This window comes from Danio rerio, chromosome 24 (genome assembly GCF_049306965.1).
Source record: "Danio rerio strain Tuebingen ecotype United States chromosome 24, GRCz12tu, whole genome shotgun sequence".
NCBI classification, from domain to species: Eukaryota; Metazoa; Chordata; class Actinopteri; order Cypriniformes; family Danionidae; genus Danio; species Danio rerio.
The window spans coordinates 25285505-25299716 of record NC_133199.1 but is presented as its reverse complement, the minus strand read 5'-3'; the positions used below and the strand labels follow the sequence as shown (position 1 = coordinate 25299716).

The following is a 14212-nucleotide window of genomic DNA, read 5'->3' as shown; positions in this document are numbered from 1 at the left end:
ATAGTTGTCACTATTCGTATCCAGTTGACTGATTACATTAAGAATTAAAATTTTTTTTAATTTAATGTTTACTTATGCAAATGAAGCATTACTTAGTTACATATGAGCTAATTTGCATGTACTTCTAGCACCAGGATGTCCGTGGGGTCTTAAAACTTCTTTAAAAATCTTCTAAAACAAGTCTTAATTGTCCTATGTCCATGTAAAACTCCCCAATCAGGCTGAAACTCAATCACCTATAATCCATCCCAGAACTGTTTTTTTATATTTAAGTTTTTATTGCAAAGAGATACGATTCACAACAGCTGTTATGATGTACAGATATATATTTACAGCAAATTCTCTAAATTATATTCCCTAATCAAAACATCCCTTTAAATAATCTTTCATTAATACAAAAACTATTTACAGAAGTAACCGGGCCTTTAGAAAAAAAATCCTTAGTTTTTAACCCTGCATAATTAAATATTTAATTCATATTGGTCTTAAAAGGGTCTTAAAAAGTCTTTAATTTGACTTGAAGCAGAAACCCTGAGCACAAAAAGTCAGGTTCAAAAAATTTTTGGACACAACCAGAAAAAACACAAACATTTTCACAGGTTTTGTTGAATAAAATGTTTAATCAGGCAAATTATGATTTAACAAAACTCTTTAAAATCCTTCAGAATACAGTTTAGTGTTTGTAAGTGCTGCTTATGGGGGAAAAAAGCCACAAAATCTGCTTTGTTTCATAAACAGTGTTAATTCTTGTTTAAGTGTTGACACTGCTTCAAGAATTAAATCTAAAGGAGTAGGGGAGGGAAGGCTAGAAAATGGTGGATACTTATTACAGGTAAAGCTACAAACCTGTAAATATCGGAAAAAAATGTTTCTGGGCTTTTCTTTGTAATTTTTGTAATCGCCTACTGCTCCTAGCAGCGCTTGTGTTTAAACAGCCTTTTATCTCATTTTAAGCTAAATTACATTACCGATGCTGTAAAAGGAACCTTATGAAATTAAAGATCAATCTTTCACCGGAAGTTTATCAGAGACTGAAAAACACTTCTGTGCATAATTTGATAAAGTGAGATTAAAGAAACACTTAGAAGTGTACTTTGTGTCCTTTTTCTTCATTTTTGCAGTGTCTCGCCTTAGACTGTAAAAATGATTAAAAACAATGCATGTACTGTAATGTTTATGAGTCTTTTTAGTATGGGTGGTCATAAATTTCCTGGTTTTCATGCTTCACAGGCAACCAGGGCCACGCTGACGGCTCACTGCTCCTCTCTGGGTGACTCTCTGAGGAAGGAGAACGAGTTGGCGCTCATCATAGACGGACAGACGCTCAAATATGCCCTCTCTTTTGAAGTACGGCAGGCTTTTCTGGACCTTGCGCTGTCCTGTAAGGCCGTCATCTGCTGCAGGTAACGTGTATGAACATCACCACAAATATATCAACAGCACTGCTCTAATAAAAGCTAATTAAAAACAGAGAGGAGGAAGACGTTGCTCAGTTGTTGCACTTGAGTTCAGATGACGTAATGCAGTTCTTTCTGAGGGAAAAATCATTTGGTTCTCTTTTTGTTTTTGGACTACATCAGTGTAGGCCAATTTAGTGGTCTTGAGTTTAAGTAATTTTGAGTTTAATAATATATACAGAGATTGTACATTGTTTGCACATATACACTGTAAGTACACTATAATTAATATAGAGTATATGCAATATAAAATGTTTTGTGTTATAGTATTTAATATTTATTATATATTTGTAATTATTTCACAAAGTGTTTTATGTATTTTATTACTTATTTACATAGTTAATTTATTATTTATACATGTACACAGCCATTGGTTTTAATATGTTGTTTATATTGATAAAATATTACATATTTTATGAATCAATTAATAATGACCTTTTTCATATTTTATAATATAGTAATTTAATAATGCATAGGTGCATGTATACTGTATTTATACAGTAATTGCTGCACTTATTTTTTATATATTACCAATATATATGAAATATTTATACAGTGTACTCTTAATGTTGTATATGTAATATTCTTTTTACATTATATGCAATACACTGTATTTTTAACAATTTTACGTTGTTAAAATGTTATATTTTCTTTACATCTATAAATACAAGTGTTCTTTCATGATCTTTATAGCATATATAAAAATATATATATATAAAATATATATAAATTTCCATATTATATTAGTTTAAATTATTACACAGTTATTGATCTTATTGAGCTTGATATGATTTATATTATACATTATACACCATATACTGTTAATGCATTAAGTCACACTTTATTTTAATGTATCTATCAATTAATACTTTATAGTATAGTACTTTATTTATTTTTAGTATACAATGGGCTCCCATACAGTGCGCCCATAGGCGTTCTGGTCTGAAAAGGAAGGCGTTCTGAGGCGGATTGCTGGCACGTTGCTATTTTGAGAAACTATAATAGATTTTTCAATAGACCAAAACAAACCCGGTCTAAAGTCCAGTGCCTCGCTTACACACTTTTTAATACACACAAGATGTAGAACAATAAGCAAATATCTTTACATATGAAAAAATTTAAATATTAAGGATATATACAGGATATAATAAGGATATATATAGCATATAAATATAAAGGATTAAAATATTACAAAACATATTATTTTCTAGCCTACATAAATATGAAAAACCACTGCTTTTATGTCTTCTTCATCTCGGGAGGCTTTTTCAGATCATTCATAACAATTTGCTTTTGTATAATGTTATTATTATTAGCAGTATTATTTATTATATCCATATTTATATTTGTTTTATTAAAAGCAAGCTTAGATTTGCCCACCTGTCAGGTTTTAGACCATATGGGGCACAGCATGTGTTTTAGGACATAACTCAGGTTTTTGAAAACAATTCGTTATTATTGTTCATTTATTCGTTTGCTGGAAATTAAAACTGAATTTAGAAATAGCTTTGAAACAAATATTTGAACTTAACTAACAAAATTAATTATTTATAGACTAATTAATGTCTGTGCATAAAGGTTTCCCTATCCACGAGAGCGAAAGTAGATCATTTATCTGTCATTCTCGCACGGTAGATGCTCTGTGTAACTGTTTTCTTGCTAGTGAAATGCTGTTTTTCCACTCACACTTACTTTACGTCATGTAAAGAGCAAATGCGCTTATGGCGCGACGCAACTGACTCTTAAAGGGAATGGGAGATGATACTCTGATTGGTTTCTCAAAACACACCTATAATAAGAACCCTGAATAAACTCAACCCTTTTAGATCATGCACCACGGTGCAAAGCGGATTTTTCTGTCCTTAAATTAGTAAAAATGCATTCTGACACGCCCTGAAAGTGTTTGCGTTTTGCGCTTTGCGCATGGACCGTCAAAATAGAGCCCTCCCAGCCACAACCCATCTGGAAAAAAAATCTCCATTATTATTTTAATTTACTTTTTACATTTTATTTTAATTTACAAATTTAAAGCAAATAAAGTAAAGCATTTACCCAGATGGTGTAACTCAGGTTATTTTAGAAGAACTGTTTGAGTTCAAACTGAAAATTAACTGTGAATGTAGTTTTTTAAATCTCCATTGGAGACTTATGTAAGATTACAAGGCCTTTAAATCCGAGAAAAAAATTATGAGTTCACAAAACACAAGTCTCCATATTCTCTACCTTATAATCTCACTGTCGTCTAGAAGAAACATTTAAGATATTAAACAAGATCTTCCACAGGCTTTTTTATTTATTATGGGTATTCATTATGGCATTAGCACTGAACAGCTGTGTGTCTGTTTGCCCAAACTGAAAAAAAAACACCTGCATTTCTCGAAATTGAGATTTTACTGTGCGTCTTCAAGCAAAAGGTTGCATCTTGCCCTGGGTGACTAAAAAAACTGATGAAAATAAGCGCTTGGCTCTCAGAACAGAGCGTCTGAGCGGAGGTAATGTAATATAGCGAGCTCTGTGCAAATGTCAAACTAATGACTCACTTACTGTCATTACACACACACGCACACACAGGTAGACAATGCAGTCATTCACAACACAATGTGAAGCACTGTAAATGTTTATCTGAACATAATCTGAATATAAATGAGTTTCAGACAGTTCTGATGCCATTATAAAGTGGGTTTTCCATCTGTGAGAGGGAGTTTAATTGACTTGCTGTAGCATGAAGCCTATATCCGGACTGTGGTCTCCAAGGCCCTACAAACCGACTGAACCAAACCCCCCAAAAACTGTCCTGAATCCACAGACAACCAGCAGAGAGGAGCACGGATGTGTGTGTCAGAGTGAGTTTTTCATTGGTGTGTATGTGCGCACACACTCCACGCACGGTTTCCTGAGTTCACACTCTGTTTGTTTAAAGAGCTGCTTTAACCTTCTTATTTTCTGCTCAATTCCACCATGAAGAACATTAGTCCGCCTTTCATCTCCCTCCGGCTCGCTGTGATTGTGTGAGGTATAGAGTTATGGTGGAAAAAGGGGTGGAATCGATCAGCATGTTGTCAAGAAAAAGTGCTTTGGGCAGGATTTGTCTTTTCGATTTTTTTGTTTTTATGACTATACCATGCTCATGCTATTAAGGAGATAGTTCGTCTAAGATTTGAACTTTGTTTTGAAGCTCTTCTAATGTTACACTGTCCTTTTGGTTGAGGAATTGGGTTGAAGTGTTTCTCATTTTGGTAGGAAACAGCTGGTAAATGTATTAAATCGCATCTGTGTCAATGAAAATTAATCGAAAATTAAGTGGAAATCCGAATTACATCCAACATCTTCCGTTTGGAAGGTTTTGTAAAAGTACAGAAGCACTGTACAGTGTAGTTTTGTGAATATTTGATTTTTAAAAACTCTTATATTTTTTAGGATAAAGAAAAAACGATATTTAAAAATGTAAATCATTGGAATAATCATAAAATAAGGGATACAAAACAAGTTATTACATTTAAATGATTATATACAGTATTTAAATAAGATTGTATGAAAATTAATAGAAATGTGCGTAAAATAAGTAAATATGCAAATAACTTAAGAAATACAGTACCATAAAATCTAGAACAAATGTAATAATTGTAAGATTTCACACATTACACTAGATAAATGCCAGATCCTGTCAGAAAATGTCTCTCTGGGTATCCAGACAACAAGCCAGCGGAGCCCAAACTTGTTAACCAGAATTACAACTGAATAACAGTCTCCTATCAACAAAGGAGTTGAATGAGAAAGCTAGAGAGAAGCAGAAGCAGGAGACGAAGTCACAATGCAAAAGAAAGAGCAGAGTTTATTGAATAATCTTAGTTGCATATGATTCAATGCTCAAAGTTTCATCTGACCATGATAAATCCAACAGGTGTTATTATACCACAAGCAACAGCAATGGAAAATTACTGCTTTACCACATTGTTAGAGACAATACACACCTTGAAATTCTCACATTCTCTTATCTCTTACTCATGAAAACAAGTGTTGCTTGAATCCACACAGTCATACGATTATAACAATATGGAAAAGTAAAATAATAATGAAGCAGTATTATATGAAAATAGTAATAATAAAATATAAAAACATAATATAATGACTAATAATAATCAAATCAACAACTAATGATCAATAAAATGGTATAATGATAATTATACAAATGATTAATGATCATATGATTACAAAAATAATTAAATAGATAATCAGATGAATTAAAATTAAACACAACGCAAATGAATGGTTGCTCTAGAAACAACACATACATACGTTTGCTACAAGAATTCTCAGATCCTTAGTTGAATTCTTCATAATGTAACAATATTTTAATAAAAAAAACACACTAAATTGGGTCTTTGTACATGAAATTATAAATGCTTTTTACCATTTAGGGTGCACAAGGATGATAGTGGTTTGTAGTCCATGGCAATAAAGTTAAAATCCATGCTGTAGTTTAAAAAAACTACTACTCTAATTTTCAATAAATGATCATGATTTACAGTAATTTACCGTCATCTAAAAAGTTTTTTTTTTGGTTCCACAGTGTTTAGTTACAGGATCTTTTATATTTGATCTAGCAAGAAAGTATAATTCTTAAAAATGTGTATATATTCCGAGCTAGCAAACTAAAAAGATACCAAAAAGTACTAACTTAGTAATAAATCTTTTGCTTTTTATTCACTTCAGCACACATAAATTAAATATGACACAAAAAAAAAAACTCATGTTTTATCTTTGTTTGAGATTTAACTTCATTGGTTTTCATGTGTCAAGTGTAAGGTCATTTGGACAAACACCATATAACATTAATGAAGGATTTCACATTAGATACTGAATAGAGTTTCAAAGGACCCTTAAGACTCAAGTGTTTCATAGACTGAAGTGTTTTAGCTCCCATGATTCTTTGCGCATGTCTGATTTGTAACCTAAATGATTGAATATAATGCAGTGGTGTGTTTTAGAGAACAGTTTTTTTTTCTCCTTCATTTTATCTAATATAAACTCTTCTAAGTAATTAAAACTTGGACGTATTTAGAATAAAATGCAACACTTCTCTGTAGCTGTCCAATGACATCATCACTTTAATAAACCAGAGTTTATCAATGGGTTGTGGCTGGAAGGGCATCCGCTGCGTAAAAACTTGCTGGATAAGTTGGCGGTTCATTACGCTGTGGCGACCCCGGATTAATAAAGGGACTAAGCCGACAAGAAAATGAATGAATGAATGAATTTAGATTCATCTTTAATACATCCTCCTTTATCTCACCCTAGACCAGGGGTGTCCACACTCGGTCCTGTAGGGCCATTGTCCTGGAGAGTTTAGCTCCAACCCTAATCAAACACACCTGCACCAGCTAATTATGGTCTTACTAGATATACTAAAAGCTTCCTGGCAGGTGTGTTGAAGCAAGTTGGAGGTAAACTCAGCAGGACACCGTCAGTTTAGACGCTCCTACCCTAGACATACTCAAAAATGTTCATATCTGGTGACTGAGCTGGCCAATCCTTAAGCACCTCCTGAAGAATTTGGCTTCATGTGTGCTTTGTAATGTAATAGGCAGCAAAATTTTGCCATCCACTCTGCAGATCTCTCACACACCCCCATACTGAATCTAATTCTAATAACCATAAAGCTTTTTTTCATATTTTTCTTCCAGAGTTTCACCATTACAGAAGTCGGAGATTGTGGACATGGTGAAAAAGCATGTAAAGGCCATAACGCTGGCTATCGGAGATGGAGCCAACGATGTGGGCATGATACAAACAGCACACGTGGGAGTGGGCATCAGTGGGAATGAAGGCATGCAGGCCACCAACTCATCTGACTACTCCATAGCTCAGGTCTAACACACATAAACACACACACACACACACACACACACACATACTGATGTATTTCATTATTCTGTGCTTGGTCACACACATCTCATCTTTAAAAACATAATTACACTACCACAACACAAAACACACAGCAGTCTTCAGCCCACAGCGCTGTTGTATCCGGGTAGCTGCTTCTGCTGTTAATGGTTCACATGTGTTCCTGCGGGCAACTCATTCTTCTTTTAACCTCTTTCTGTCTTTAGTTCTCATACCTGGAGAAGCTTTTACTGGTTCATGGGGCCTGGAGTTACAACCGCGTCACTAAATGTATCCTGTACTGTTTCTATAAGAACGTGGTCCTTTACATTATAGAGGTGAGTACATTAATCGCAATCAAGTGTGTGAGACTGTTCAAGTGTGGATCACTCAGAAATGAATGTTCTGTCATCATGTTCTCAACCTGTATGTTTGTTTTCCTCTTTGAAACACAAAAGAAAGTGTAAGGCAGATTTATTCACACTGCTGTTGTTTATACTGTGGGTTCTTTTCTTTAAGGGTTTTTTTTATGAAATACAGAATTATTCAAATGTTGTGAATGAAGATGTGGTGATAATATAATATAATATAATATAATATAATATAATATAATATAATATAATATAATATAGTATAATATAATATAATATAATATAATATAATATAATATAATATAATATAATATAATATAATATAATATAATATAATATAATAAATCTATTAGGTCAGCATACACTACCTGACAAATGTCTTGTCATCGAGCCCAGTTGTAAGAGCTTCAAATAATAACTAGATGTCTAGTTGATCATTAGGGAAAGTGGCAGAAGGTAGATTTTTCAGAGAAATTATCTGTTGAGCTGCATCACAATCATTACAAATACTACAAAAGACGTATTGGAACCCACATGGACCCAAGATTCTCACAGAAATCAGTCAAGTTTGTTTAAGAAAAAATCATGGTTTGGGTTTCTATTTAGGGTGGGGGGCGTGTGAGAGATGTTCAGAGTGGATATCAAGATCAACAGCCTGAGGTATCAAGACATTTCGTCACCTTGGATTTATAAGGTTCTCTCTGTGTTCTGAATGGTTTTGAGATATTGAGCTTTGAAGTTTTTGCATTTCATTGCAAACAGTGTGTGTGTGACATTTGGTTTTAAATAAAAAGTCTTAAAAAACTTATAAAAAAAACATCCCAATATGTAAATAAGTTGTCATATAATAAGAATATGTCAATAACTCAATTTTGATAAAAATGTCAGATAGAACCTTATAATTCTAAGGTGAAGATTTGTGCTGCCCATTACATTACAAACCACAGAAGAGGGCAAATTCTTCAGCAGGATTGCACTCCTTCTCATACATCAGCCTGCACATCAAAGTTCCTGAAAGCAAAGAAGGTCAAGGTGCTCCAGGATTGGCTAGCCCAGTCACCAGACTCAAACATTATTGAGAATGTCTGGGGTAATATGAAGGAGGAGGCATTGAAGATGAATCCAATAAATCTTGATGAACTCTGGGAGTCCTGCTCGAATACTTTCTTTGCCAGTCCAGATGACTTTATTAATAAGTTATTTGAGTCATTGCAAAGATGTGTGGATGCAGTTGTCCAAGCTCATGGGAGTCATACACAATATCACTGCACCATGACTTAATATTCTATACTGTACATTATTTCTCTTAAGTGACGAAACTTATGTCTAAGTCAGACCTTACTGTCCTGATTACGTAATTAAAAATCAAGGTATGATTATTTTTATAATCATATTTTATTTTGGTAAAATAAGAGTAATCTAGAAGCCTTTGCCTTTCATATATGACACTTCTGATACCAAATGATCAACTAGAAGTCAAGTTATTATTTGTTGTTCCTAAAACTTGAATGGGCGACAAGACTTTTGCCAATTAGTATATAGTTATACATATATAATATATATAATAATTGTCAATAAATTGTCATTATTTTTTGTCAACACATTTTTTTATATTTTTCTTTTATTGAAATTTATGTAATCAGCTTTAAAAATATATCCATTCAGTTTTTTTAATACAATTTTTAGGATCCACTTATCCAGTAATCCTGATAATAAGTAACTAAATGTCAAAAGTCATGGTAAATTAATGAGTGAGAATATATATATTAAGGATATATTGCATACTAATTATATGGGCTGAACATTTTTATGCAGTTTTGAAAGAAGTCATTCAAGTTTGGAAAGACATAAGAGCAAGAAAACCTTTCATTTACTTTTGGCCAAACTTCTTTCCTTTAAACAACATAGCTCTTCCCTTTGGAATGTGTTGTAGTTCTATGGCATGAGTTCAGATCACTTTAAAAAGAATAATCAAATTAGCCTTGATACACACACACATACGCACACACACACACACACACACTCTCTCTCTTTTCTCTCCTTTTGCTCGCTCTTGTTTCACTCAGACACCCTTGCGTACATTAAGTCGACTGCTTGCAGCTGTTTATGGAAGTGTTTGACAGTGATAAATGAGATGCCCCCTCAAGTTTCTGCTTTCTATCTCGCACACACTCACACACACACACACACACACACACACACACACACACACACACACACACACACACACACTCGCAGGCACAGACAAAGAGCCGCTGACCCCTATCTATAGTGGCTGGTCCTTCCAGTTCAAAACTGCATACCAGATACACTGTCATCCGAGAGCTCTCCAAGTGTGTGTGTTAGACAGAGTGTGAGCTTTACTCACAGGGTCACCATGCTGTCCGGTGGAGCATTTGTCAGCTGTGCCACACATTAAAACGGCAGCAGGTGCACAAACATGCGCCCCTTGTCCCTCCAGGACTCAACCTCTAGATGCGTTTTCATTAAAATTTTGCGGAAAACTTTTGGGATATTGTCTAAATGAAAAGCTATTGAAAATGACAAAAAAATACCTGTGTAATGCAAAACTTGAAAACTTATCCTCTTGCAATTAATAATTTCAAAAATCACTACAACAGGTAGGTTTATTAATATTGCAGCAAATGTACTGCTTATTATTTTATGCTATTGACCTTATTCTCCGCAGACGAGCGAGCGCTGCCATTTGAATCTTTTTGGCACGAGACTTCCGGTCTCATTCACTTCCATTCATTTTTAGACATTAAAAACTGCTCGTTTCGCTGTTTGATGTTGCAAACTGAAATTTCCTTGTTATATTATTCTACTTGGTCTGTATAGTCATGCAAACATTTGTTTGTAGAGCAAGTAGTTAGACCGTTTTTTGCCGTTTATTATTCCTTGTCATTTCTCCCATAGGCGACTGAAACGGAAGTTCTAAGACAATCGCGAAAACGGGCGCACTTCCGCATATTAGAATAAGGTCAATACAGCTATACAGCCACAAATTATTATTTTTGGGTACAGTTTGGCGGTGTTTACAAATAAATGCAAACAATTACTTCAAAGAATCATCATCTGACTTTTACAATACGTGATTTTTACAATATGTGGGCGTTTTTGCAAAATTCACACATTTTCATTTGATGTATTTTTAATAGTGCCTCTGTTAGCACCTGTTGTATCAATAGCAAGATAGGCTGTTTCTACAAATAAATGCAAAACAGCCTCTTTAAAGAGGAACCATGTGACTTTTACCTGGAAAAGCACATTTTACATACATAAAATGTTTACAATGTTTTTAGGAAAGTTACATTTTTATAAGGTGTAATTTCAAGAGTCTCTGTTAGCGCCTGCTGCATCAACAACAAGATAGGGCGTTTCTACAAATAAATGTATAACATTGTCTTTAAAAAATTATCATGTGGCTTTTTCTGGAAAGGCACTTTTTACTCACATAAAATGTTTACAATATGGGGTCGTTTTTACAAAATTAAAATTTTTTTAGGTGTATTTTTAGTAGCGCCTGCTGCATCAATAGCAAGATAAACCGTTTCTAGAAATAAATACATAACAATGTCTTTAAACAATGATCGAGACTTTTACCTGAAACACCCCCTCATGCATGCATAAAATGTTTATATTATGGGGTTGTTTAAGAGAAATCTACATTTTTATAAGGTGTGTTTTCAGTTCGATAGCATAAACATTTCCACAAATAAATGTGCAATCTCTTTAAAGAATGATCGTGTGACTTTTATCGGAAAAATCACTTTATACACACATAAAATATTTACAATATGGGGTTTTAGCAAAATGAACATTTTATTAGCTGTATTTTCAGTATGATCTCTATTAGCACTTGCTGCATCAATAGCATCAATAGCCTTTTCTAAAAATAAATGTAGAACAATCTCTTTAAAGGATGATCATGTGACTTTCATCGGAAAAAGCACCATATACATGACATAAAATATTTACAATATGGGGTTGTTTTAGCGAAATGTCATTTTTTATTAGGTATATTTACAGTATGATCTCTGTTTAAACCTGCTGCACCAATAGCATCAGTAGCCTTTTCTACAAATAAATGCATAACAGTGTGTTTAAAGAATGATCATGTGACGTTTACCCAAAAAAGCACCATATACACGCATAAAATGTTTTTGTGGTTATTCTTATGAAATTAAAATTTTTATTTTCAGTAGGGTCTACTGTTAGCGTCCGCTGCATCGATAGCATAGCCATTTCTACAAATAAATGTATAACATTCTCTTTAAAGAATGATTGTGTGTCTTTTATCGGGAAAAATCACCTTTTACATGCATAAAATGTTTACAATATGTGGTTGTTTTAGCAGTTAACATTTTTATTAGGTGTATTTTCAGTATGATCTCCGTTTGCGTCTGCTGCATCAATAGCATCAGTAGCCTTTTCTAAAAATAAATGTAGAACAATCTCTTTAAAGAATGATCATGTGAATTTCATTGGAAAAAGCACCATATACATGACATGCATAAAATGTTTACAATATGGAGTTATTTTTATGAAATTTACATTTTTATTAGGTGTATTTCCAGTAGGGTTTCTGTTTGCGCCTGCTGCATCAGTAGCAAGATAGGGTGTTTCTACTAATATATGCATAACAATCTCTTTAAAACACTATCATGTGACATTTACCTGAAAAGCAACTCATTTGTGCATACATTTTTTGTGATATGTGCAATTTAAAAGTTCAGTTAGCAGTAGCACATTTTGAAGGGTAATGAAAATGTGGCTTGTTTGTGTCCTACTGTGTGATGTGATTTTTTTTATTTGAGTGTATACTGGTGTATCTGGGCGAAGGTTAAATGTTTAAATGTCTCTGTATTTGTGGAATGTGATTGTCCTTGCACATCTGTCCTTGTGTTTGGGGGAGAGGGGCATTTTGGGGTCTTACTGAGGATTAACTTGCAGCAAAGAGGAGCTTTAGAGGTCAGAGTTCAGAGACTGTCTTTATCTTTATGGTGGGGGAAGGACAGCAAGTGTACATGTGTGTTTGAGTGTGTGTGTGTGTGTGTGTGTGTGTGTGTGACCTCTGATTTGAGTTTGATGTTGTTCGAAAGCACTTTGCTGGAGGGTTTCCCCATTACTCATCTTTGTGTGTGTGTGTATGCACTTGTTATCATTGTTTATCTAGAATTGTTTATCTCCACTTGTGCAGTTTTAACAAATGTATTTGTCTCTTTCTTCCTCAGCTTTGGTTTGCGTTTGTAAACGGTTTCTCTGGTCAGATCCTGTTTGAACGGTGGTGCATTGGCCTGTACAATGTGGTATGTGTTTGTGTGTCTTGCTTTCTATCTGTATGGTTCTGTTGAGCATTTCTTAAATGTAAAAACTTTCAGAATTTCTAATAATCTGTCTATTTATACAAGGCTTTGGCTGTATTAAATGTATCATTGATAGAGTGGACAATCCCAGAATGCACTGCAGCAAGGTGGTCAAATTATTGTAAAGCTTAACTTACGCCTTTTCTGTTTGTCAACCGATAATAGTGTCCAATTAATATTTGTTAATTTTATGGGCACTATTTGTCTTTTTATGAATGTTAATTATTTTGAGAGTAAGTATAAATATATTTAAATTTTGTTTTCTGTTGTTTAAAATATGATTTGATTTGATTTTATACTATATATTTTATATATTTGAAAGTATGTTCTGCTTTTTGAGGCACAATTACTAATATATAATTTAATATTAATATAGAATTTACACTCACCGGCCACTTTATTAGGCACATCTTACTAGTACCAGGTTGGACCCCCTTTTTAGATTCAACAAATACTGGAAATATTCCTTAGAGATTTTGGTCCATATTGACATGATAGCATCACGCACTTGCTGCAGATTTGTCAACTGCACATCCATAAAGTGAATCTCTCTTTTCACCACATCCCAAAAGTGCTCTATTGGATTGACTTCTGGTGACTGTGGAGGCCATTTGAGTACTGTGAACTCATTGTCTTGATCAAGAAACCAGTCAGACGATTTGCGCTTTATGACATGGTGCATATTTCTGCTGGAAGTAGACATCAAAAGAGGGTACACTCTGGTCATAAAGGGGTGGACATGGTCAGCAATAATACTCAAGTAGGCTGTGGCATAGACACGATGCTCAACTGGTAATGGGCCCAAAGTGTGCCAAGACAATTACACCATTACACCACCATCAGCAGCCTGAACCGTTGATACAAGGCAGGATGGATCCATGCTTTCAAGTTGTTGATGACAAGTTGTTTGACCCTACCATCCGAATGCCCCAGCAGAAATCAAGACTCATCAGAACAGACAATGTTATTCTAATCTTCTATTGTCCAATTTTGGTGAGCCTGTGTGAAGTGTAGCCTCAGTCCTTAGCTGACAGAAGTGGCACCTGGTGTGGTCTTTGCTGTAGCCCACCAACCTCAAGGTTTAATGTGTTGTGCATTCAGAGATGCTCTACTGCATTTGCGCCCTCAGAAC

At 34.2% G+C, this 14212-nt stretch overlaps 1 protein-coding gene across 25 annotated transcripts in view; it reads left to right on the top strand.

Moving 5' to 3' along the window:
* atp8a2 (ATPase phospholipid transporting 8A2) overlaps positions 1–14212 on the top strand; it is a 127672-nt gene that overhangs the window by 79821 nt on the left and 33639 nt on the right. For all 25 annotated transcript variants that reach the window (XR_012399299.1, XR_012399295.1, XR_012399296.1 and 22 more), the window contains 4 exons: positions 1231–1403; positions 7142–7325; positions 7568–7678; positions 12949–13023. Coding sequence is in view for 11 of the 25 variants with exons in the window: in XM_073940654.1 (XP_073796755.1) it covers positions 1231–1403; positions 7142–7325; positions 7568–7678; positions 12949–13023 (543 nt within the window). In the remaining 14 variants the exon portion in view is untranslated. The remainder of the gene's footprint in view (positions 1–1230; positions 1404–7141; positions 7326–7567; positions 7679–12948; positions 13024–14212) is intronic.